Source organism: Equus przewalskii, chromosome 1 (assembly GCF_037783145.1).
Source record: "Equus przewalskii isolate Varuska chromosome 1, EquPr2, whole genome shotgun sequence".
NCBI lineage: Eukaryota > Metazoa > Chordata > Mammalia > Perissodactyla > Equidae > Equus > Equus przewalskii.
Window position 1 is genome coordinate 94841426 of NC_091831.1, and position 25453 is coordinate 94866878.

The 25453-nt window shown below is 43.5% G+C and overlaps 1 protein-coding gene across 8 annotated transcripts; it reads left to right on the plus strand.

Moving 5' to 3' along the window:
- Positions 1 to 2950: 2950 nt before the first annotated feature.
- On the plus strand, positions 2951 to 24815 carry DET1 (DET1 partner of COP1 E3 ubiquitin ligase). 8 transcript variants are annotated; one of them, XM_008525414.2, is made up of 5 exons: positions 2951 to 3110; positions 8434 to 9530; positions 12316 to 12503; positions 20791 to 20982; positions 24160 to 24815. In XM_008525414.2, exons 2-5 carry the CDS (start codon positions 8445 to 8447, stop codon positions 24347 to 24349), a joined length of 1656 nt encoding a protein of 551 aa, XP_008523636.1. In that variant the 5' UTR covers positions 2951 to 3110; positions 8434 to 8444; the 3' UTR covers positions 24350 to 24815. The 8 variants fall into 8 exon arrangements, with proteins under 8 accessions (XP_008523636.1, XP_070474230.1, XP_008523639.1 ...); XM_008525417.2 differs by lacking the exon at positions 2951 to 3110 and adding an exon at positions 3307 to 3541; XM_070618127.1 differs by lacking the exon at positions 2951 to 3110 and adding an exon at positions 3311 to 4561.
- The last annotated feature ends 638 nt before the right edge of the window (positions 24816 to 25453 follow it).

Below are 25453 nucleotides of genomic sequence, written 5' to 3' on the forward strand. Positions count from 1 at the left end.
GTGGTACAGTAGTTAAATTTGTGCACTCTACTTTGGCAGCCCAGGGTTTGCGGGTTTGGATCCCTAGCGTGGACCTCGCAGGGCTCATCAAGCTGTGCTGTGGCGGCATCCCATTTACAAGATAGTGGGAGACTGGCACAGATGTTAGATCAGAAACAACCTTCCTCAAGCAAAAAGAGGAAGTTTGGCAATAGATGTTACCTCAGGGCCAATCTTCCTCACCAAAAAAAAAGGGGGGGGGGTACAATTCAGTGGCTTTTAGCATATTCGCAGAAGTGTGCAAGCATCACCATTACCTAGTTCCAGTATATTTTCATCACTGCAAAAAGATACCCTGTACCCATTAGCAATCGTTCTCTATTCCTCTTTTCCCTCAGCTCCTGGCAACCACCAAGCTGTTTCTGTTTCTATGGATTCTGGATGTTTCATGTAAATGGAGTCATACAACATGTGGCCTTTTATGTCTTGCTTCTTTCACTTAGCATAATATTTTCAAGGTCCGTTCGTGGTACAGCACATATCAGCACTCCCTTCCTTTTTACGACAGACTAACATTCCATCATAGGGATATACAACTTTTGTTTAACCATTCACCCATTGATGGACATTTGGGTTGTGTCCACTTCCTAAATATTATGAATAATACTGCTATGAACATCTGTGTACAAGTTTTTATGTGGACATGTTTTCATTTCTCTTGATTATGTACCTAAAGGTGGTATTTCTAGGTCATATGGTAACTCTATGTTAAGCACAGAATTGCTAAATGGTTTTCCACAGTGACTGCACTATGCCACCCACCAGTGATGTATGAGAATTCCGATTTCTCCACATCCTCACCACATATTTCACTTTTTGTTCTTTTTAGATTATAGCCACCCTACGGGCTGTGAAGTGGTATCTTGTTGTGGTTTAGATTTGCATTTCCTTCATGACTAATGATGTTTTTTCGTGTGTTTATTGGCCATTTGTATATCTATGGAGAAATGTCTATTCATATCCTTTGGCCATTTTTCAATTGGGTTGTCTTTTTGTTGTTGAGTTGTAAGAGTTCTTTTTCTATTCTTGATACTAGACTCTTACCAGATATAGGATTTGCAGATATTTTCTCCCATTCTGTGGGTTATCTTTTCACTTTCTCTTAAGTGTCTTTTTACACAACAGTTTTTTAATTTTGATGATGTTCAATTTATCTATTTTTTCCTTTGGTTGCTTGTCATTCTGGTGTTATGTTTAAGAAACCATTGCCCCATCCAAGGTCACAAATAATTAAACTCATGTTTTATTCTGAGAATTTTACAGGTTAGCCTTTATATTTAAGCCTTTGATCCATTTTGAATTAATTTTTTGTATGTGATGTGAGATAGGGTAGAGCTTCTTTCTGAAGCTGGTTCCTTTCTCTTTGTCTCTTGACCAACACCACAACCACACTGGAATGATATTGTACTGTTTATTCTTCAATAACTGGCACTGATGACACCCCACGTTTCGATTCCCAGTCCCAGCACAGAGGTGGCAGGCCTCAAACATTTCCATTTGGGCAGCATTTGATAATTTAAATGACGTTCTCCCATCTCATCTCTCCAATAACCAAGTCAGAACATTGCCCAATTTTAGATAAGGGAAAGCAGACTTGGAGAGGGTGGGTGAATTGCCTAAAATCATGTAGGAACCCAAAGGGTAGAGTCAGAATTTGAACATGGAGGAGAGAACCCTGGAAAAGGGCAGATGGAAATCCTGGGTCATAGTCTCAGCTCTGCCGCTTGTACAAGCATGAACTTGCCACAAGTCATGTCCCTCCTGGCGGTCTCAATCTCATCATCGTAGTAAGGGAGTTGATCTCGGGTTATTATAACACCAACAATTTACTGAGCATCTACCACATTCCAGGCTCTGTGCTTTGCACTTTAAGTAAATACCTCTCATTCTTTCAAAAACCTTACAAGGCACGTACAATCTCCATTTCCCAGAGGAGGACATGGAGACGCTAAGTCAGTACCTGAGAACGCTGAGTCTGGAAATGTCAAGGCTGGGCCAAGGACCCACGCTGTTTCCTCTTAGCCATGCTATGTCTCCAAGTCACTATCCTTCCTGAACTCAGTTTGCTCATCTGTAAAAGCCAATAAACATTCCTTCCTCACAGAGTTGCTGTGAACCCTATGGGCAGAGCCATTCACTCACGGATTGAATCTTTATTGACAAACCCTGTTCTTGGTGAGGATAACAAGACAAAACCCCTGCTTTTTCGGGGTTTACATTCTAGTAGGGGGAAGGGCAACAGAACAAAGGAAGAAATTTGAACACACGCACCACACACACAAAACCCCGGGTAGTATCAGATAGCGTTGAGCGCTATGAGAAATAGCGTGATGGCGTGGGATGAGAAGGGTCAGGGAAGTCCTCTGGAGAGGTGACATTTGCGCTGAGACCTTAACGATCCCAAAGAGTTTGAGGCGGGAAAACTTGGGGGCAGGCTGCTCAGAGATAAGACAAAGCAAAGGCTTTCAAGGAGGAACCAGCTTGTAAGAACTGAATGAGATCACAGAAGTGGAAGTCAAGCAAATAAGGGTTGTGGGATTAATTCGGCGCAAGCAGCTTTTGCTGTGCATCCACTGTGCCGGCAAATGTTTTAGGCGAGTGTTTAGAGATGAATACAGCCCGGTACTCAAAGCGCTCACAGTCTAGGAGGAGACAGCAGGAAGCCGATATTTTCTCAGCTGATGAAATGGCGCATCTAATCAAGAGTGAAAAATTAGTTCTTATTCGTTTTTGCAAACGTGTCCAGCAGGTGCTGAGACACTGCCATAAGGAGATCACGGAGGCGCCCAGGTTTCGCTGCCGGGTTGATTTTTTTCCTTTGCAGCCACTGGGGCTCCGATTCCCTTCCGGGCACCAGGGTACGCTGCACCCTCTCTCAGGGCCGGCTGGTCGGCGCCGCGCTCTCCTCACTTCCCGTCTCGCTGCGCCGCACTTCCGGTGCCTAGCGGAAGCGGGGGCCTGCGGCCGCCGGCGCCGGGTCCTGAGGCATGGCGGGGGCGGGGCCGGGGTAGGCGCGCGCGGAGCAGGCCTGGGGGACCCTTTCCCCAGCCATGTGAGCCCGGACCGGACAGGTGAGGACGTCTCTTTCTTTGGCCCAGCCTCCAAGCCCGTCAGGCCTTCCCCGAGGCCTCCTCGGGAGACCGCCATGGGGCTGCCCCCTCCCCGCATGACGCCGAGGGCCCCCAGCCCCCGCCCTCTCTCCGAATTCTCTTCCCATGGAGGCCCCGCCCCAATGGGGCTTTTCTTTCCGGGGGCGCCCCCTTGGGCGTGTGTGCCCGCCCCTTGGTCTCCCCTTCCCGTTTTGGAAGCCGTGGCAAGTTGAGGCGTGTGTGCACCTGCTCCCGCGGGGAAACTGAGACCCAGCCAAGGGAAAAGGGCTTGCTTAGTAGCCCACAGTGAGCTAGTGGCCCCATGCAGCCGGGCTTTCTTCTTTCGTTCCGTGCATAACGTGCTGAAGGCGCACGGTGGGCCAGCCCCCGATCTGGGCTCTGAGAACACCGAGGTGACCGATGTTGACATGATTCCTTCGTGTCTGCAGAGTACGCTTCGGTCAGGGAGTCAGTCGTTACACGCATCACCATGCAAGGAAACGTACATATTCACAATGTGACAGTTACTATGGAGAAGTCAGACAGAAGAAATAGTGGGGAGCTCTGTTTTGGATGGAACGGTCGGGGAAGACTTCCTCAAGGAAGCCGCACCTTGAGAAGTTATGCAGGGCCAAGGGAAATGCATTCTAGGTACAGGATGCCTGAGTTGGCAACGAATTTGGCATGAGGCAGGTCCAAGTTCAGGGAGGGTGGGCAAATACAGTGATGGGCATACAGAATGTCATGTTTGTGTAGGAGCTCACCATCGGGTGCCATAGACATAACTAAAATGCAGAGACAAAGTTGCAAGTGTCAAAAGTAGTATGAAGGACAGGTGTGCTAATAAGTTGGTATTTTGTCTAATGGGGAGGTGAAGGAAGACTTCTCTAGGACGCCATGATTAGGCTGATATCTGAAATAGGACTTAACTCAGCAAAGTGAGAACAGCTTTCTTAGGTTGAAGTTAACAGCAAGTGCAAGTGCAAAGCTTCTGGGCCAGGAGGTAGGATGCCTCTTGAAGAAATGGTTAGAGTTCAGTGGGAAAAGAGGCTGGAGAGGCTGAGTGGAGACCTTTGAGCACCTGGTTGCCACGTTAAGGATCTTGATCCATATCATTAAGAGCAAAGGGACGATAATGATCTGTTTTAGTCCGTAGGGGAAAGGACATCATGACAAAAGCATTTTGGGAAGATCCCTCTGGCTGTTGAGTGCTTTGGAGGTGGACAGGAGTGAAGTTAGGGAGACCAGGTAGGAAGCTGTTGCAGTAATGCAGATGTGAAATTATAAAACTTTGGATAAGAGTGCTGGCAGGTCGTGATGGAAAGAAGTGGAGGATTAGCGGACTGTTTGGGAGATAAAATCTCCAGTTTGGTGGCCGATCAGGTGTAGGGGCTGAGGGAAAGGTGTCTCAGATTTTTGGTTCCTCTTAGCAGGTGAGTAGCTGGGACATTCACTGGACTGGGGAAACTGGTAGAGGGCCAGCTTTTGGGGAAAATTAAGTTACTCTAACTCTCTTTTTATACTCACCCTGACTAGAATGGACTTTCATGACGTACTTTTTCTATATTTGAATTTTTATGAGCATGTATTATTTATATAATCAGAACAATAACAGAACAAGTTGAAAAAGACTTTTAGAATTCCACCATTTCTAAAAACTAAAATTGTGTGATATAAAATATTATGTGTGTGTGTGTGTGTGTATATCTATGAATGGAGAGGGAGAGAGAACACACTGAGGGAAGTGTTGGGAAGTTCAGTGAAGACTATCTGTACAGTTTGGAGCTGAAGCTAACAGGCCTTCATCTCTGTTCATCCCACTCCTCCTCTCACTCCACCCCAGTACTGGTGTCTTTCCCTTAAAAAGGCAAATCAGAATGAAAGATGGGACTGTTCAAAATGTACATGAATTTTCTTAGAATTAAGCATCTACCTTGCTTAAAACGGTCAGTGGCTCTTTCTGATTGGACAGCTGTAGTAAACTTTATCCGACTCAGTTGTATGCGGGTAGTCTGTTAGATGGGGTCTAATGCCTCTTCTTTCTCCCCTTGCTGGGCCTTCTCTGCTTCTTTCCTCGCAATCTGGTTTCCTTTGTGACTCTAGCCCCCATCTTCAGTTGGTGGCTGGGTGCCACTTGCAGAGCTGTCCTGGGCAGGGGTTGAGTGAGGCGTTTTGTATGTTATTTGGTATTTTAAAATGCTTAAACTGTAACAGTGTGTTTTTTAGGCTGTATCAAAATAGCCACATCAAGAATGTCACTGTTACAAGGAGTAGCTGTGTGAAACTCAGTGCTGTATTTGTTGTTCAGATGTGGAGGAAATTGCTCACTAATCACGCAGAGGTCCTTTGAGAGAGCTCGGGAGAGAGATTTCCTTTAAACTGCAGTGCTCGGAAGCGCCTTGCTTCTTCCAGGCAACGGTTAAGTTTTTTATCTTATTTGCAGTGCAGTTTCTGTAACTGATGACATTTCTCTCTTTGTTCTGTCTGCTGAGAAAGTCAGGTCCAAATGACAGGCTTGCTGGTTCTGCAGGTCCTCATGCTGTGCATTTCTGTGTACCTCTGGCTTCATCTTACTGTCCTGTCTTTGTTTGCCCTTCACAATGATTGTTTACAAACAATACTTTAAACATATATGTAATTTAAAGGATGACAGTACAATGAATGCTGGTTTAAGAAAAAATGTACCCTTGGAGTTGCCATTGTGTCCCCAGATTCCCATTGCATTTCTGACTTCCTCAGAGGTAACCACTATTCTGAATTTTATGTTTATAATTCCTTTGCTTTTTGTAATTGTATACCGTATATATTCATATCCTTAAACTAGAAATTGTTTGTAGCTTGCGTAAGGGGAATCACACTGTGTGTATTCTGCAGCTTGCTTTCTTCGTTCACTATTGTGTTCTGAGATTCCTCTGTGTTGTTGTTTGTAACTGTATTGCATTAATTCATTGCTCCTAAGATTCCACGGTGTGAATATGCCTGGATGAGTTTATCTGGTCTACTCTTGATGGGCATTTGCAGTGTTGTCAGTTTTTGCTGTTGCTAACAGTCCTGCTACAGACATTCTTGTTAAATATGTGCAGACTTTTTTCCAGATCAGGGTTTCTCAACTTTAGCACTGTTGACATTTTGGGCCAGATGTGAGGGCCTGTCCTGCTTACTGTAGGATGTTTGGCAGCATCCCTGGCTTCTATTTGCCAGACACCCGTAGCACCCTTCCTTCCCGAGTTATGACAACCAAAAATGTCTCCAGATATTACAAACTTGCCCCAGTTGGGAACCAGTGCCCAAGATTAGAGGTTGGCAGACTTTTTCTGCAAAGGGCCAGATAGTAAATTTGTTAGGCTTGTGGGCCACATGGTCTTTGGTCTCAACTAATCAACTATGCCTTAGTGGGGCAAAAGCAGCCATTGGCAATGGGTAAATGAATGGATCTGGCTGTGTTCCGATAAAAACTTATTTACAGAAACAGGCAGGTAGGCTGGATTTGGCCTGAGGGCAGTAGTTTGCAGTCTCTCGCTCCAGTCTAGATCAGTAGAAATGTATTTTATAGCCTCACCCAATACATATAACTCATATATGTAACTGAAACAAAAGTTTCACAGAACAGTGCTTGCCCTTACTATGTGTGATACAGTTTGGTATTTTCTGTTTGATTCCAGTTTTTAAAATGTCCATTAGTATATCCACTAAATTGATTTCAAGGCCCCATTAATGAGTGTGACTAACAGTTTGAGAAACTTGATTTGCCCAGTCATAGAGGTATGCACATCTGTAACTTGATTCAATAATATCTATACTTATATAAGGCCTTTCAAATCCCTTTTAGAAGGAGACAGAATATAAATAAATACACATTGTATGTATGCTTTTATTTCTAAAATATAGACTGAATCAGTCACTCCTTTGGTTAAAACCTGTGGTGGCTTGTGTGAGGTGGTGTACAAAGCATTTTCCAGTCTGGCTCCCGTCTGCTCTTCTAGGCTCTCTTGTGTCAGTCACTCTGTGCTTCCTGTGCTCTAACCACTTGGAATTATCCTGTTTCCCAAGTGTGCCGTGCCATGCTCTTTCCAAGTGTATTTTTTAAGCTGTATTCTTTCTGGAATGTTCCTCTTTTACTTTGTCTAGTAAATTTTTTATCCTTCAAGGCCCATGTCAAATGTTGCTCCATTCATCTATTTAACATATGAGCACTTCCCTAGGTTCTGGGGTTTCAGCAAGGAGTTAGACAAAGTCCCTGGGGTCTGGAATGGGGAGACAGATACTGAAAAGGTAGACCAATAAGTTAGATAAGTTCAGAAAGGGCTGAAGAAAATAAAATAGGATAAAATGATAGATTGATGTGGATGGAAAAAGGCACTACTTTAGGTAAGATAGGGAAAAATTCTGAAGAGTTGCTATTTTAGCGGAGATTTGAATAATGAAAAAGAGGCAGCTCTTTTGGCACTTTAAAACCGTTGTTCCGCTTCCTTCTGGCCTCCAGTTTCTCATGAAAATCCACAGTCATCTGGATGGTTGTTCCCCTGTAGGTAATATGTCGTTTACCTGGTTGCTTTCAGGAGTTTTACTTTGTGTTTTAGTTTTTCTCAGTTTGACTATGATGTGTCTGGGGATGGATATTTTTGGATTTATCATGTTTGGGGTTCTCTGAACTTCTTGAATCTCGGGTTACGTAAATGAGGGTTTATTTCTGGGCTCTCTGTTCTATTCCATTGCTGTATTGTCTGTCTTTATGCCAGTACCACACCTTCTTGGTTACTATGGCTTTGTACTATGTTTTGAAATCAGGAAGTCTGAGTCCTCCAACTTTGTTCTTCGTTTACAAAATTATTTTGGCTGTTCGGGGGTCCCTTGAGATTACATGTGCATTTTAGGTTGATTTTTTTCTGTTTTTGCAAAAAATGCTGTTGGGATTTTGATAGGGATTACATTGAATTTATAGATTGTTTTGGGTGGTGTGGACATCTTAACAGCCCAATAAATATCTTTTTTAATGAACGTGCATTGAATATGACTCTTACACTGAGCGAACTGGGTGCAGTTCTAGGTTTATTCTGTTGAATATTCCCAACAGCTAAGCTTTAAAGGTCTTCCTAGTGGATTAGGTCCTTCCCTCAAACCTGTTTTTAGATTCAGAAATGTCAGGATCCCTTGCTGACTATAATCTGGGAAGGAGAAATGCTGGTCATTGTCATCTTGGGAGCTCATAGGTCCAGAATATAAGAGAGAAATCTGTTTGACTTGTGTATATTTATGTTTTGGTAAATTTTGTTTTATTTTCTTGACTTCTGCTTTACCTTTCTAGGCAGAGATGTGATGATGGATCATCATGTTTCCACCATCAAACCTCGAAGAATCCAAAACCAAAACGTCATTCACCGCTTGGAACGCCGGCGGATCAGTTCAGGCAAGGTGGGCACCCACTGGCATCAGGTCCGAGAGTTCCACCAGAATGTCTTCCCCAACTTCACGGTCGTCAACGTTGAAAAGCCTCCTTGTTTCTTGCGTAAATTCTCACCTGATGGACGCTACTTTATTGCTTTCTCCTCAGACCAGACATCTCTCGAAATCTATGAGTACCAGGGCTGCCAGGCTGCCGAGGACCTACTGCAGGGCTATGAGGGGGAGATCTTGTCCAATGGCAATGACCAGCGGTCAGTCAACATCCGCGGCCGGCTCTTCGAGCGCTTCTTTGTCCTGCTGCACATTACCAACGTAGCGGCCAATGGCGAGCACCTGAACCGGGAGTGCAGCCTCTTCACTGACGACTGCCGGTGTGTCATCGTGGGCTCTGCAGCCTACCTTCCCGATGAGCCACACCCTCCTTTCTATGAAGTCTATCGGAACAGTGAATCCGTGACCCCCAACCCACGGTCCCCTCTGGAGGACTATTCCCTCCACATCATTGACCTTCACACTGGCCGCTTATGTGACACACGTACCTTCAAGTGTGATAAAGTGGTCCTGTCACACAACCAAGGGCTGTACTTGTACAAAAACATCCTGGCCATCTTGTCGGTGCAGCAGCAGACCATCCATGTCTTCCAGGTGACTCCTGAAGGCACTTTCATTGATGTGAGGACCATTGGCCGCTTCTGCTATGAGGATGACCTCCTCACTGTGTCAGCGGTTTTCCCTGAGGTGCAGCGGGACAGTCAGACAGGCATGGCCAATCCTTTCAGAGATCCCTTCATCAACTCCCTGAAGCACCGGCTGCTTGTCTACTTGTGGCGCCGGGCAGAACAGGATGGCAGTGCGATGGCCAAGAGGCGCTTCTTCCAGTATTTTGACCAACTGCGGCAGCTGCGCATGTGGAAGATGCAGCTTCTGGATGAAAACCATCTGTTTATCAAGTACACCAGTGAGGACGTAGTAACCCTGCGGGTCACAGACCCGTCACAGGTGGGTGGTGCGCTCCTGCCCTCGACCCCTCCAACTCCTTGGTGAAATGGGCAGGTTTCTCTCTCGGCTCTAGCCAGCCTCTCAGAAGTACACATTTTAGACAGTCTTGATTTTTTGCTCTCGTAGGGCTCAGACTTAAGACAGCTCCGTTTTTTCTCTGGCCACGTATTTGTGTTTGGACAAGTGGAAGCTAAATCTCAAGCCATTGACCTGTAGCTAGTCAACTCTGTGGTTGTTGCCCCGCTTCTTCTGCAGAACATTCTCGTTACCCTTGAGGTGGAAGCCCAAATGCTACACGGTCAAGGCTGGGACTGCCAGTGGATGACGCTGCCTTGATTCTGTACGACTGTGCTTGTTGGGCTGACTGCTTTAGTTCTGGCAGTGAGAACGAGCCCACCATACAAAAAAAATCCTCTAAGAATGTAGCCTGTCTTTCCTGCCAGATGGTTAATGTCAATATCCTTCTTCACCAGTCTTCTTTAGAAGACTACTAGTAGGTGAGTTCGTTTGACAGAGTTTTAAGTTGTGGACTTTACCTTGACCTTGCCCACATCTGGAACATAGGCTGTAGAGTGGTGAAAAGATCAGAAGGAAGCCAGAATTTCTGATCGCCTAAGCGAATTGTCAGGACTGCAGGGCCTGAGACTTTTTCAGTTTGGGTAGGGAAGTTTGGTAGGGAAGACTGGCATTTCTCAAATGGGAATGAGGTTCTGTTAAGAGCACAGAAGCTCTCAGCCTCTTGGCTTGAAACACCATGTTGAAATTTAGAGTAACTTGGGTGTTTCCCTCTGAGAAGCTCTCCACTTCAGGGTTGACCAGGTAAGAGACCTTCTTAGCTGTGCCTTTGCTCCTCGATTCTCCTGTTTCCAGATTGTCTCCTTAGATTCTAGTCGAAATTCAAAACAAAGAGCAAATCAGTAAACCCTGAAGTCAGCTGAGTCTGGTGTCTCCCGTTGACTTGCAGCTGATTCTACCCTTAAGAGAGACTGTACAGGGCATTGTCTCCTAAGACTGTACCAGCCATGGTAAACGTTTTCTAACATTTTTCTTGCGAATCATCGCTTGTGTATTACAAGGAAAAAAAATAAAGGAGCAGGGAGTAATATAGTTTGAGATAATTTTTTCTGGATTCTTTTTCTTCCCTATCAATGATGCGGTCACCCATTGAGCCATCATAGGTGAGCATCTAGTTCACCTTATGTGCCATAGGAGATTGGGGGTGAAGTCCTTGACTTCTGTGCCCTCCTCTCCTGTGTTTCCAAGTCAGCGTTGGAGGAAAGGCTAGTACATGTTTGTGTAATTCTATAGTCACATAATTAGGATGGCTCCTGGTGAAGCCCTGATGTGATCAAAGTGTTGTCCAGGTCTATAGAAAGGACATGAGCCAGTCTTTTATTTAGGCTTGAGCTATAATTACCTTTTTACTTTGGAGGGAATAAGTTGTCTGTGATTGCCACACTTGAGATTATCCTTTTTCCCTTTGCTAAAACATGACCCACTTCTTTTTAGTAGCCACAATAAGCTAGAAACGTTACTAGGGCTCTGCTTTGCTTACAGAGTTTGTAACTTTACACCCAGTCTCTCTGCCCTAGTTGTCCTCCTCTCTCCTTCCCCACTTTAATTTGATAGGTTCCAATAAGGTTAATGAGTGAAAAGTGCATCCAGACACAAAGCCTTGCTAATATTATGGATATTATTCTCAGGTTACCCTCCAGCCTCTTTAATTTACAGCCAAATTTAATTTCCAGGTGACCGCAAAAGTCTTGTAATATAAGCTCTGGGAAGGACTAATTACTAGTAAAACAGGTGGGCCGAATGGCTCCAGAAGTTGGTAATGAAGATTTAAACTCAATCAGAGGAGGGGAATACTAATCCTGGTGCTCTAAAAACTCCTAGAGTCCTGTCGGAAGCTTGCAAATTGGTTCACACTGCCGCATTCACTGTGACAAAAACCATGGGTTCCTGGAGCTTCCTTGTTAGGCCAAGCAGAGCACTGGAGGTTTAAAGGAAGAGGGCTAGTCACCCAGGGGCCCATTCAGAAAAAGCAGGGACTCCGCCACCTATGGCATTTGAATGCTTTTCAGGTTCTCCCTCTGATCTTAATTGCTACAAATCTCAAATGGGTCTTACAGTTGCTCTTGGCTGAAAGAATATTTGTGAAGAAAGAAATGGAAAATGCCTGTTTTTCGTTTGTTCGGCAGCAGTACCCTGCTTGGTTACAACTTGCCTGGGCAGTCTTAGGACACAATGTGCTTAAGGCGTCTCTCTGCATGTTAGAAATGTTAGGAGGGAAAATAAATGCCCCTAAATTGAACTTTCAGCTGTACATATACAAGAGAAAATAATTTGCTAATAGGCAGCTCCAGGCTTCAAATCACTTTCTCAGCAGGCAGGAAAATTAAATCTGGCATTTTAGAAAAGTGTTTTTTATCTCAGGCTGGTTTGGGGAGCAGGTAAGGAATAAACACTTGGAAGGAAAAATATTGAATTTGCACAATCTGGAATGAAAGATTGAAAACCTTTTATACATATATGCTGGCCAGCTCAGTAATTCTGGCAGCGCAGATACAGTGGGAAGTCTGGCAGTACTGAGGCCCTTGATTGATGAAGCCCCCTGGGGCTTCCTCTTTTCCCAGAATCCCCTGGAGCCATGTTTCTGCCCTGGTGCTGGAGCAGAGGTGTTTGCTAGTTTTACTTGGGTAACTTGGATTTTCAGCCATGTGATAAGTTTCCAAGGCCTGGCAATATACCCAGCTGTCCCATAGCTCTCTCTTTTCCTCTGCAGGCATCTTTCTTTGTGGTGTATAATATGGTGACAACGGAGGTGATTGCTGTGTTTGAGAATACATCAGATGAACTCTTAGAGCTCTTTGAGAACTTCTGTGACCTCTTCCGTAATGCCACCCTGCACAGTGAAGTCCAGTTTCCCTGCTCAGCTTCCAGCAACAATTTTGCAAGACAGATCCAGCGCAGGTAAGCTGTTCCACCAGGCTTAACAGGTTTAATTTTTTTTTTTTTTTTTTGAAAATTCCCTGGTGTTAGGCCAATAGTCGTATCCCCTAGGAAACCTGCCCCTATTCTCCCTGCCCACCCAGCGCTGGTTGGGTCTGCCTGTTGTAACCCCTTGCATCATCCTGAACTTCTCCTTTCTGCCTCGCAGCTCCTGTGGAATTTCTTGTGCGTTGTCTGTGATTCCTCCTAGACTGTGTTTTTGTTATTTATTGTTGTATCCTCAGTGGTACACTGCCAAGCACTTATGTATTTGTTGAATGAATGACTAAAGAAATAACTTTAGCACTTTTGGTTAAACATGGTGTGTTGAACACACGCATTTTATCTCTGGTCTGTCCCCAAACCCCATTAAAGTGAGAATAAAGGAATAAGAGGTATAAACTTATAAGAACAAAGAGAATGGGAGAGCAGACATTGGAGACAGGAGGTGACTGGAGACAGGAGATGTCAACTGAGTTTTGGAAGCTGAAAAGCCAGTGGATGAGTGATAACTGACTTGGCGTATCTCAGAGAACAAAAAAAGACTGCAGAGCTTAGCCATCAAGAAACAAGTTGCCTTGTACAGAGAACTCTGGAAAGGGTCAGAGAAATGGAGGCCCTCACTACCTCTGAAGTTACCTCTGAGCTAGGCTGAAACCAGGAGGACTGAGTGAAGTTCTTGAAAGGAGAAATCAGACCCTCCAGCTCCCTTCTCTAAGCCTGCTCCCCCAAATGACTGTCTCTTCCCACCTCAGCAGACGGCTGGAGGTGTGTCCTCCAGAGAAGGTGAACCCTGCAGGCTCTGGCTCCACCTTCATGAGGCATAGCTGAGAGTAGGGCTGAGATTTGCCATGCTGCAAACAAGAATTAAGTGAAATTGACGTACTGAAGGGTAAGACTCTTGTCCCCCTTGTCAGGTATGACATCCAGGCTTGTACTCGCCAGGCAGGAGGTTAGAGATTTTTCCCTAGAGAAAGTGACCAACCCAAAGAGGAGAACTTCAGGTCTTGACACTTGGAGTCCCTTCACAAAACACCAGGTCACCCCAAATTGATACCCACCAGTCAGCGAGGTCTTCCTCTAAAACAGAACTTCTAATAATTATCCGAGGACATTATTGTGAAATGAATCATTACTTTGGGCCCAGGGCCCAAGCAAATCCTACTCTGGTCAGTCAGTGCCTCATCTACATACTAAATTGTAGTATGTAGGTTTTTTTTTTTTTAAAGATTTTATTTTTTTTCCTTTTTCTCCCCAAAGCCCCCTGGTACATAGTTGTGTGTTCTTCGTTGTGGGTCCTTCTAGTTGTGGCATGTGGGACGCTGCCTCAGCGTGGTTTGATGAGCAGTGCCATGTCCGTGCCCAGGATTCGAACCAACGAAACACTGGGCCGCCTGCAGCGGAGCATGCGAACTCAACCACTTGGCCACGTGGCCAGCCCCTAGTATGTAGGTTTCTGCATACTGAATTGTTCCCCAACCTGAGCCAGTTATGGAAAGTATCTGCTTTAGGTCCCAAGATAGATCAGACCAGAGTGAATGGATGAATCAGAATAAGCGTTGCTGCTGCTGGGAACAATGGGCAAAGCAGGTATCTTAATGCAGTGGCAGCATATTTATACAAAAGGATAGTGCTCACTTAGAAATAGATAGATATTGATTTTCAGACAACTAACTTGCCTTTTCCTTTTTCTCTGGTTCACGCAAGTTTTCTGCCTTATTAGTATTTCTTATTAGCATAGAAGAATTTTTGGAACCAGAACATGGATCAGATTTTGCTTTTTTCATTTTGGAATGAATTTGCTTCTTTTAAACCTAGCTTTAAAATTAAGCAGATGATTCATTATCAACTAATAACAAAAGCTGGGTGTACTCAGTCAAAACATCAAAGAAGTCACTAGAAGGTAGGCTCCCAGGGGGCAAGGATTTGTGTCTGTTGTATTCACTGTCATAGCCACAGCACCTAGGCCAGTGGCTTTCATCTGGGAGGAACTCACTAGGTATGTGTTGGGTGAATGAAGTCATCCAGGAATTAGAGGAAGCTATGTTTTCTAAACATAACTTCAGAGATTGTAGGAAGCCCCAGGAGGAGAAAATAGAGGTTGAAGAGAAAGGTGGTCTTCCAGCTTTGTGATCCTCAACGTTTTGCTTTATACCACCAGAGATTTTGGAAAACTGTAGATAGCCTCACATTAATTTTTAAGTTGATCTTTAAATTTTTTTGCTAAGTAACGGCAGAGGATGCAATTTTCATTGTATAGTATACTTTGACATTTAAAAATAAAAGTATTGCAACACTTGTTTTTTTCCAGCTTTATTGAGATATAACTGGCATATAACATTGTGTAAGTATGAGGTGTACAATGTAACACTTTGGAATGTAGCTGAGGGAATCTAAATACCATAGTAATTTGGTATTTAATATTTGATATAAAAAGTACTGAGCAAATTATTCTTATACTGTTTGAAATTTTACATTGTTTCTTCTTCTTCTCAAATTCATGTATCTATTCCATCTTCCCCACAGAATTATATCCTAATGTAACATTTTATTAATCATCTTATACTTGCTGCATTGAAAATATAATGTATATATAAATTGAAATTATGTTTTTTCTTGTGAACACATGGCTCTAAATGCTCAATTTTACAGTCTCTAATAATCTTTCGGTAAAATAAATAAAAATGGATCCAGTATAGGTTAGAATAAATGTTTAAGGGAAAAAAAGGAAACCAAGGATCACGAGTCACTTAAGGAAAGCCTTTATCTTGAAAGATAGAGACCAAAATGAAAACAGAAACCAAAATGAAACAGACAGTATAAAGAATAAAGAGACAACATTGCATTCACTGAAATAATTGAAGCTATAAAAATAAGAACATTCCTGTAATAGTGATGTGTTTAGAAATGTAAACTTTGTTAGATATGCGTAGTTGAGGAACTCTGCAAGAAAGTAGAATAAAAAGATGAGTAGGAAAATGGGAGAGAAAGAGTAAAAAAAAATTAGAGGATTTGCTCAGGACGTCCAGTATTTATCTAATTCCAGAAGGGGCAGTGGAGAAAACGAAGGGGAGGAAATAATGTAAGACAGTTTTCCAGTACCGACGAGTATGAATTTCCAGATTGGCAAGGACCATCCAGTGATGGGCTGGAGCTGGCTTGTATGGGCTCATGAGAGCCAATTGTTAAACTTTCAGGAATTTTTTCAAGCTGATTGTTAAACATGGCCATTACTAAAAATTAATTGTTTCCTAATTATTATTTCCTATTTTATTATTTATGCTCTTGAGGGTATTTGCATCTATTTTGTCTGTATTGTGAAAATACTATTAGTGATGTGCTACTGCTCATCTCTTGACAACTCCACATTCAGTAATGTCACATTGCTGTCTTGAAATTGACCACAGCAGGAGGAATTACACCACAGAAATTGGCGAGCTCGGTATGTCGTGGCGTTTTTCCCCTTAGAGAAATAATTGTTAAACCTTTATTAGCATATCACTGGCTCCATTAAGTACCCAGTACAATCAGTTAAGAAAAAGACTTATACTGAGATATGTCATCATGAAATTTTAGAATATTGAGGATAAAGAGAAAATTGTAAAAACTTTCAGAAAGAACATACATTTCACATATAAAAAAATAAGTCATCAGAATGGCATCAGACTTAGCAATAACAACACTGAAAACTTGAAGCCATTAAAATCATGCCCTCAGAATTCTGTGAAAAAAATGATTTCCAAACTAGAATTCTACGTCCAAATAGTAGAGTGGAACAAAGACATTTTCAGACATGTAAGGTCTCAGAAAATTAACCCCCATTCTCCCTTTTCTGAGGAAGCTTCTGGAAGATGCTTCTGGCAGATGCCAAAAGAATGGTACAGGAAATAGAGTCTGACACTGGAGAGAAGCAAAGAGGACTCCGAGGATGATGGTGAAGGAAGGTTCTGGGATGACAGACCACCAGTTAGATGAGGGGAAGCAAGAGGGCACAGGTTTCCGAGAGGGATGTATCCAAGGAAATAGTAAAATCATTACATTATTAAATATTAATTAAAAATTTAATCATTAAATATTAAAATCTGGTGGGTTTGAGTGTATTAAGAAGAGATTGTCAGGCCCGGCCCCGTGCATAGTGGTTAAGTTAAGTGTGCTCTGCTTTGGCAGCCCAGGTTCGCAGGTTTGGATCCTGGGCGTGGACGTACACCACTTGTCAGCTGTGCCATGGTGATGACCCACCTACAAAATAGAGGAAGATTGGCACAGATGTTTGCTCAAGGCTAATCTTCCTCAAGCCAAAAAAGAAGAAAATTGGCAGCAGATGCTATGTTAGCGCGAATCTCCCTCACCAAAAAAACCAAAGGAAGACGAAATTGTCAGTTCTGTTCTAGCAGGGTTGTCAGCATTGGCCTCACTGAGAAGGTGATATTTGAGCAAATCTTTTGAAGGTGATCAGGGAGCAAGTCATGTGGAACGGGGGAAGAATACACCAAGCAAAGGGAGGATCAAATTGAAAGGTCCTGAGATAGATCTCGTGCGTCTGAGGAAGCCCGGGGAGGTCAGAGTGGCTGGGCTGGAGTGAGCAGGAGGCAGAGCAAAGCTTTGGCTTTAGCCCTGGGGGTGATTTTGTAGTGTTTGAGCAGAGGAGTGGCGTGATTTCCCTTAGGTTCCAACAGAATTACTCTGGCTGTTGTGTTAATAATAGACTTTAGGAGGGTAGGGTGGCAGCAGGGACACCAGTTAGTAGACTGTTGCAATGATCCATAAATAAAATGATTGGGTTCTGTTTCCTGCCACTAGGATTTCGGTTCTTTTTTGTTCGCTTATAATATCCTCGGCACTTGGAAGATGGCCTGGCACATACTAGGCCTTAGTAATTATTCGTTGGTTGGATAATGGTGCTTGGATCAGGGTAGTAACACTGGGGGCAGTGAGTTGTTGTATTCTTAATGTAGTTTGGAGATGGAGCCCAAAAGATTAGAGGAGGCTGGGAAATGGGCTGTGAAAGAGCAAAGTCAAAGATGATTCTAACATTTTTGGCTTAATCAACTTGCAAGAGAGAGTTACCATGCAACTGTGATGGCGAAGCTTGTCGGCAGAGCAGGTTCGGGGAGAAGATGAGAAGTTCTTTCAGTGGAGAGGGTAGTCGTTTCTCTGAGGGAGGAGTGTCAGCTCTCCTGACAGGTCAAGTGTGATGAGGACTGATAACCAGCTATTGGAGTTAGCAACATGGAGACCATTGGTGACGTTGGTGAGAGTAATTTCAGTGAGATGGTGGTGGTGAAAGCCTGTTTGGGTGGGTATAAGAAGGAATGGGAAGAGAAGAATTAGAGACAGTACGTAAAGTGTTTTGAAGAGTTTTATTGTAAAGTAGAGCTGAAAAATTGTGCATTAGCTGGAAGGGCAAGCGGTGTTAAGTTTCTGTTTTTGTTTTTGTTATTTTGAATGGGAGGAAAAATGGCATGTTGGTGTGCAGATGGGACTGATCCTGTAGATGGGGGAAATTGATGGTCTAGGAAAAGGAGGTGGGGAGAATGGGTTAAGTAAATGGGAGGGGGTGGGACCTAGTACCCAAGTGGAGGGATTGGCTTTACAAGGTGGCACACACAGCTATACAGGTACAGATGTGCTGATAGGAGCTTTGCAAAGATCTCTTCTCATTGCTTCTATTTTTCAGTAACAAAGTAACAGTGCCATTAGGGGATGGTGAGCATGGGGGTGGGGTGAAATGGTCATCAAAGAGAGTGGGAGACTCACTGACTGTGGAAATGTAGTCTGAGTGCCCTGCAACATTAAGGGCCCACACGAGGCTGATGGTTGTAAATTTAAAGTGAGCATTTTTGTATGTTTTTCTCCAGCCATAGAGAAAACTGAGTGGATACAGGCATGGAATAGGAAGAGCTGAGCTTACCTAGAGTTGTAGTTTTTCCAAGTAAGTACCACAGAGCAGGAGCAGACAAGGTTGCTGAGGATGAGTGCAATGGAGTGATTTTCGTGACTGACTGTGGAGTTTAAGCTGGCTAAGGAAACAAGGAAGGACATGATGAGGGTGTAGGATGGCAAGAAGTTGGGAGAGTCAGTGGATTGTAGGTCCCCTTGGGGTTTGAAGGGTTGTTGAAGCTGGGATGAGTAGAGGGGCTGAGCTGGAAAAATAAGAGAGAAGGTAGTTGGAGAGTGTGGCCCTCCACCCTGGGATTACAGAGGGGTTGCAGTCATTGGTAATGGTGAGATTGAGGATGTGACTGTGGGAATGAGTGGCAGAGGCCGAGAGGAGGTGCAGGAACTAGGAGGTCATGGTGTTGGAAGGATCATCCAAGAATTTTGAAATCACCAGTAATGAAGAGAGGCTTAGCTGGATGGAGTGTCAATGAGCCAGAATTAAATGGATGAAGCCATCAGAGGGATGGCTTCTTTATCTTGTAGTCAGTAGGGAGCACGGAGAGGGGAGGTGGTGGGTGCTACTGGGGAAGAGGAACTGGTTCAACATACAGGTTGTCATGGAGGCTTTGGTTTGTGATCATCACAGAGCTGTGGGCCAGCCCCCATCATTTGAAACCACCTTTTGAAGCCAGTGAGCCGGCAGGGTTGGAGGGTATGTCATGAGATGGAGTACTAGATCTTGGCTGAAAAAGGGCTGAAAATCGAAGAGCCTCAGATGTTTGATTCCAGCTCAAATGAAAGGGAAAGAAATCAGTTCTATTTGGCCTAAGGTTTAATTTTGTGATTTACGCTGAGGCTGTGAAAATTAATGTCAAGAGGAGTAATGGAAAAGCAGTGTTGACGGCCAGGCTTTCTTCTGGGGGCTAAGTGTTAATGTCTGCTGAGCAGCCCAGGTCGACAGTGAGAACAAAAATCGAAACCCATGGAATCTGTCTTTCAGTCCCATCACAGTTAGGATCAGGCAGGTTTTTAACTTTATTAGTTTTTATTCCATTAGTTCCAGGGATGAGATGTTAGGTCATATTTTCCCCTCTTAACTGAAAAAAAAATTATTTTCGCTTTGATTGTTAAACCATATGATAGGCTGTGATATAGAGATTTTTAAAAATATACACTGAGAGTTGACATTCTTTCTAAGAAACTATAGGAAAGTGAAAAAAAGAAGAAGAATCCAAAATGTTATTATGGAAACACAACGATTACCATTTTGATGTATTTCTACCTGTCTGTCTTATAGGCATATACTTTTTTGTTTGTGTGTTTAATCATGCCATATAGATAGAATGTAGCCTACTTCTTTTACTTACCATTATGATAAACGTTTCCTCTCTTACCGTATAATCTTTGAAAATTATAGTTTTCCATTAGGTTTTTAATTTTTCTGTCAGTTTTTCATTGTCATAAACAATACTGTATTGAATGTGCACAGAGACTTTTCTGCATATGGGATTGCTTCCTTAGGGTAAATTGCCAGAATAGAAGTACTTGGTCAAAGGATATTAAATTTAGTATTTGTTACAATTGTGAGAAATAACTGCTTCATTATTAAAGATAAGTCAGGGGCCGGCCTGGTGGCGCAGCGTTTAAGTGGGCACGTTCTGCTTCGACAGCCCGGGGTTCGCGGGTTCGGATCCCGGGTGTGGACATGGACCAGCTTGTGAAGCTATGCTGTGGTAGGCGTCCCGCATATAAAGTAGAGGGAGGTGGGCACAAATGTTAGCTCAGGGCCAGTCTTCCTCAGCAAAAAGAGGAGGATTGGTGGCAGATGTTAGCTTAGGGCTAATCTTCCTCAAAAAAAAAAAAAAAAAGGTATGTGACTTGTGTCCGAGTTACTCTTCTTCTAGATACTAATGTTTCTGCAGGAATATAGTAGCGAGCTCTCAAACTTTATTTAAATAAAGAATGAATAATTTTTCAAAAGGTTTAAAGTTGGCTCATAACTGATCCCAAGAAGAGTCAGAGAGAGGCTGCTTCTGAGAGTTCTCTGCTCTCTATAACTTTTCTAATGCGTCTAAGGCTGTTAATTTGGGAAAGTAAGTTTGAGTAGAAATAGCTGTCACAGATTGCTTATATTTATTTTAAACTTGTTTGTGGAGTCATTGTTAACTTTGCTGTAGTAACTTAATGTTCCCCATTGCTAATTCTGTTTTCTGCTTTTTGAGAGTATTTGTAGCTAGGCAGACTTGTGACGTGTGAGAGTGCTGACTTCATTCAGTGTCTCCATTTCTGTGTACAGTGAGTTGTTTTTAGACGTATGTTTGTGAATTTAAACCCAGGGCGGCTCTGTATGCCTGCTAACAGCACCTTCCTCACCGGTGCTTTATTGTAGGTTTAAAGACACTATTGTGAACGCCAAGTACGGAGGGCACACCGAGGCCGTGCGCCGGCTGCTCGGCCAGCTGCCCATCAGTGCCCAGTCTTACAGCGGCAGCCCCTACCTCGACTTGTCCCTCTTCAGCTACGATGACAAGTGGGTGTCGGTCATGGAGCGGCCCAAGACTTGTGGAGACCACCCCATCAGGTACTGGCCCTGCTTCAGCTGCGAGCCACCTCTGGCCTGACGGTGGCTGCCTTCTCTCTCTCTGCGTCTTGGACGTCACTTCACTGTGACTGCATCCACTTGGGCTCAGGGAGAGGAGGGAAAGGGAAGGCTGCTTCTCTCATGTGCTGAGTGCTTTCCTGTGGGCACTAGTCTGATAAATTAACTAGTTCTCTGTGCTTCTCATCACAACACCAATTCAGATAAGTATTGTTCCCTTTTAAAGGTATCCAGGAAAGGACACTGTTCTTTTCCATTTAATGATCTAATACCAATTCAAGCTAGTGTTTATAGTTGAGACTTCAGTTTTCTCTAGCTCAAACTATTGTCTCCCCCCATGTTACCTAGTAGAAAAGACAGCACGGAGAATTTGGGGAACAGGCAGGTTTTGGAGAAACTCATGCTTCCTCTCTTGGGGCGTTTGGAATGGAGATGACTGTATTATTGCTAGAAGCTTGAAACTCCCCTCTCACAAGCAGTCTCTCCCTCGCAGATGTCCGGTCCACAGACCTGCCTGTCTCTCCGTGTCGGGAGCCTGTGTTGTTCTATGTGTTGTCACGGGCACTGGCGGGACTGTCACTGGTGGGGTTATTTCAAGGGAGATGTGTTCCTGGAGCCCTGAGCCGGAGCGTGGAAGGTCTTTTTCATATAGAAACAGTAGTAGGTAGTGTTTCATAGTCCAGCTTCGTTGTGTAGTAAATAGGCTTAGGTAACATGTTTTGTACAGTTAATCACCATTCATAATATTGCCTTTGGGAAATTGCACTCAAGTTCCAAAAACCAGTTAACATGTTTTTATTATGGAAAGTTTTAAACATATAAAATATGGAAGATGTAACGAACCTCAGTGTACCCATCACCCCGCTTCAACAGTTACCAGCTCATGGTCAGTGTTGTGGCATCTCTTTCCACTGCCACTACTCTCTCCATTCTGATTGCCATCCGGGATCACTTGGAAGCAAATCCCAGGTACACCACATTTTGCTTGTATGTATTTCAGTCTGAATTTCTAAAAGATAAAGACTTAAAAAATACAACTCAGTACCATTATGCTGTCTTAAGAAAATTAGCAATTTATTAAGACCACAAAATATCCAGTCAGTGTTCACATTTCCCTATTGTCTTGTAAATATTCTTTTTAGTTTGTTCTAGTCAGGATCTAAATAAGGTTCATATGTTGCATTTGGTTACTATTCCCATAAGTCTTTTTTATTCTGTAGATTCTGCTTCTCTCTTATTTTCCTTGCAATGAAATTGTTGAAGAAACCGGGTCATTGGTCCTGTAGCGTTCCCCACATTCTAGATCTTGCCCTTGCACTCTTGGAGTGGCATTTACCACCTTCCTCATTCCCCAGTATCTCCTGTAAACTGGTAGGTAGATTTAGAAGCTCAAAGGCTCCCTGTAAGTCACAGGCCCTTTGTGCTTTGGGGACCACGTGGTAAGGTGAATGTGATTTTCACACATAAAAGCATGTAATGGGCCTCATTTGATATCATAATAAAGTAGCATGAGATACGTTTCTCTCCTTTCTGACTTCCCTGCCTTTCTCATTTGAAACGATTCATCTAAGTAACAAAATCTGTAAATGCCATTGTCCCGACTAAAGGGGTTTTTCTTGTAATTTGTATTTATTTTTAATTTAAAATAGGAGACGTAAGGATATTAAAGGGATTTGAAGAGCTAATGCCATTACTCTAACACTTTTATTGTATATTCCATTCTAGTCTTTGTCGATACGCATGTTTACATTTACATGGTTGTAATCATAGTTAGGGTAATACTGTGTCATCTGCTTTTATTTTATAAACACATTGTTACATAGTCCTCATAGTTAGAGTCCTAATGACAGCATATTATTCCATCCAGTAGATGTACCTAATTTGTTTAACCATTCTCCTATTACTAAGCATTTATTGTCTTTCTGGATTTTTACATTAGAGCTAATGCTGTAGTAGCCATCGTTATTCATATCACTATTTACTTGATTTAAGATAAATTCTGAGGATATAAATTCTTGGAAACGGGATTATTGAGTCAAAGGATTGTGAATATCTTTATATCTACTATATATTTGCTTTGCAAAAGAGAAATTATAGAGCTCTTCATTTGCTAGAACTTCCCCAATTTAGCCCCAACCCTGCTGATCATCTCTTAGTTCCCAATACCACAGGGCACTTATTTTGTGTATGGGAAGAGGTATTGAAGTACTGGGATGGATGGAAGCATCTTTAGTCTTACGGTATTAAATGAAAAGTTAAAAACTTCTTAATGTTTTGTTTTTGTGTGTGAAAAAGAAGAACCTTCCAAAAGACTTTATTCTTAAAAATGATAAACTGAGGCGGCCCGGGGGTGGAGTGGTTAAATTCGCACGTTCGGCTTTGGTGGCTTGGGGTTCGCAGGTTCGGATCCTGGGTGTAGACCTAGCACTGCTCATCAAGCCGTGCTGTGGCGGTGTCCCACTTAAAATAGAGGAGGATTGGCACAGATGTTATCTCAGCGGCAGTCTTCCTCACAAAAAAAAGAAAAACTAAAATTGGGCCTAGATCTGCACTGTCCTCTGTGGAGGCCATGAGCCACCGGTGGCTGTTGAGCACTTACAGTGTGACTCGTCCAAGCTGAGATGTCTCAAGTGTCAAATACACCTCAGGTTTCAAAGGCTTAGTACAAAAAAAGAATGTGAAGTATCTCAATATCTTTATGATGATTATAGGTTGAAATGCTAATATTTTGGATGCCAATATTGGGTTAAATAAAACATATTATTAAAATTAATTTCACCTTTTTCTTTTTACCTTTTTAATGTGGCTACCTGAAAATTTAAAATTACACTTGTTGCTTACTTTTCGTTTCTAGCCCTGGCCTTGACAATCTTGTGGTGGGTAGCTTCTGGAAAAGGGGAGGCTGTGGTTAAGGCTGTAACTAAGGGTCATCTTGGGAGAGAAGTGACTCAGGACAGCAGAGTACAATTCATAATCACCCTGCCTGTAAAATGAGCTGTGCAGACAAAGGCGATTTTCTAGTTCTGATAACCTGGTGCTGGTGTGAGAGGGGCTTTCATTAGTAAGGATGAAGATGAGTTGCCATATTTCCCTGATGTTCAGATTTCAAGATGGTGATGAATGTCTCTGCCGTCCTCTTTCTCCCCTTGCTCTGTTTAGGTTCTATGCCCGGGACTCTGGTCTACTCAAGTTTGAGATCCAGGCGGGCTTGCTGGGCCGCCCCATCAACCACGCTGTGCGACGCCTTGTTGCCTTCACCTTCCATCCTTTCGAGCCTTTTGCTATTTCCGTGCAGAGGACTAATGCTGAGTATGTTGTCAACTTCCACATGCGACACTGCTGCACATAGGTGCCTCACCAGAGCCAGGCTATCTGGGCTTCCAGGACTTCGCCCCCTTCATATCTCAGTGGACTGCCAAGCAAAAGCTCCTCACTACCAGCTTTGTGGTTCCAGACTCGTAAACCTCAGGTGGGAGAGCCAGAGAGAGGAGCGAGGGTGGCTCAGCTAATGGAGTTTTTTATTGTATACGAAAAACTACTGGTTGACTGAGAGGCCTCTTGCTTTTTCCTCTGGGAATGCCCAGCATTAATTAAGTCCATTTAGTTTTTGTTTTATTTTGCATTTTATTGCCATGAAGATGAGAGCATTATGCCTTTACCCACTTCCTGTCACTTCTTTGGCATTATGGGCTGCAGCCTGAAGCAGGTAAATCTTGTTTACTCAATGAGAGCTGTGTACGTCCTGTGCACTTAGCCAACAAGCAGGGCTATCTTTATAAGAAAAAAAATAAAGCCTTGGTATTTTCTTACTTAAATATATCCTGTTGGATGACTGCCTTATGTTCTGATCTCACCAAATCCATGGGTTCCAGGAAGGACTCTGAAAGGGACCAGAGGCCATGGATCCAGCAGCTACTCTTGGGAGAACTGAGTGGTCTGTGCCAGAGTGGCAGACAGTTAGCTGCCAGGATTGTTTCCTTCCCTCGGGTTTTCTCCTGGAAATTGTTCCAGCTGGAGGAGCGGGGCATAATTGCACATGCTTATGTGGGAGCATGCTCCCATCTGCCCTGTCTGTGTTGTGCAGGAGGAAGAGTGAGCAGTTCTCTGTGGCCAGAGCAGAAATAAACACTGTGTAGCACGTACTGTAATTTGGGTAGTGGGAGCTGGCAAGCTCCAGGTGTCCTGAAAGAGATCAGACTGGCTGTTCCTGGGTGGCTGAGCCATCACAGCTCTTCTGCAAACACCTGCTGGCCCCCAGCGAGCAACCGCTGTCACATCCTCAGCTCGTCCCCTCCAGAGGGCTTGTCAGGCTGTTTATGTTTCATCTTCATAATATCCCTACCATTTATGTAGTGAGCTTGGTTAGTAACATCTGACTTTGAAGGTAGCTTTGAAATGTTGGGTTTCAGAGCAGGCTGTGAAAGGAGCCATGGGTGCACTCAGCTGGATCCTG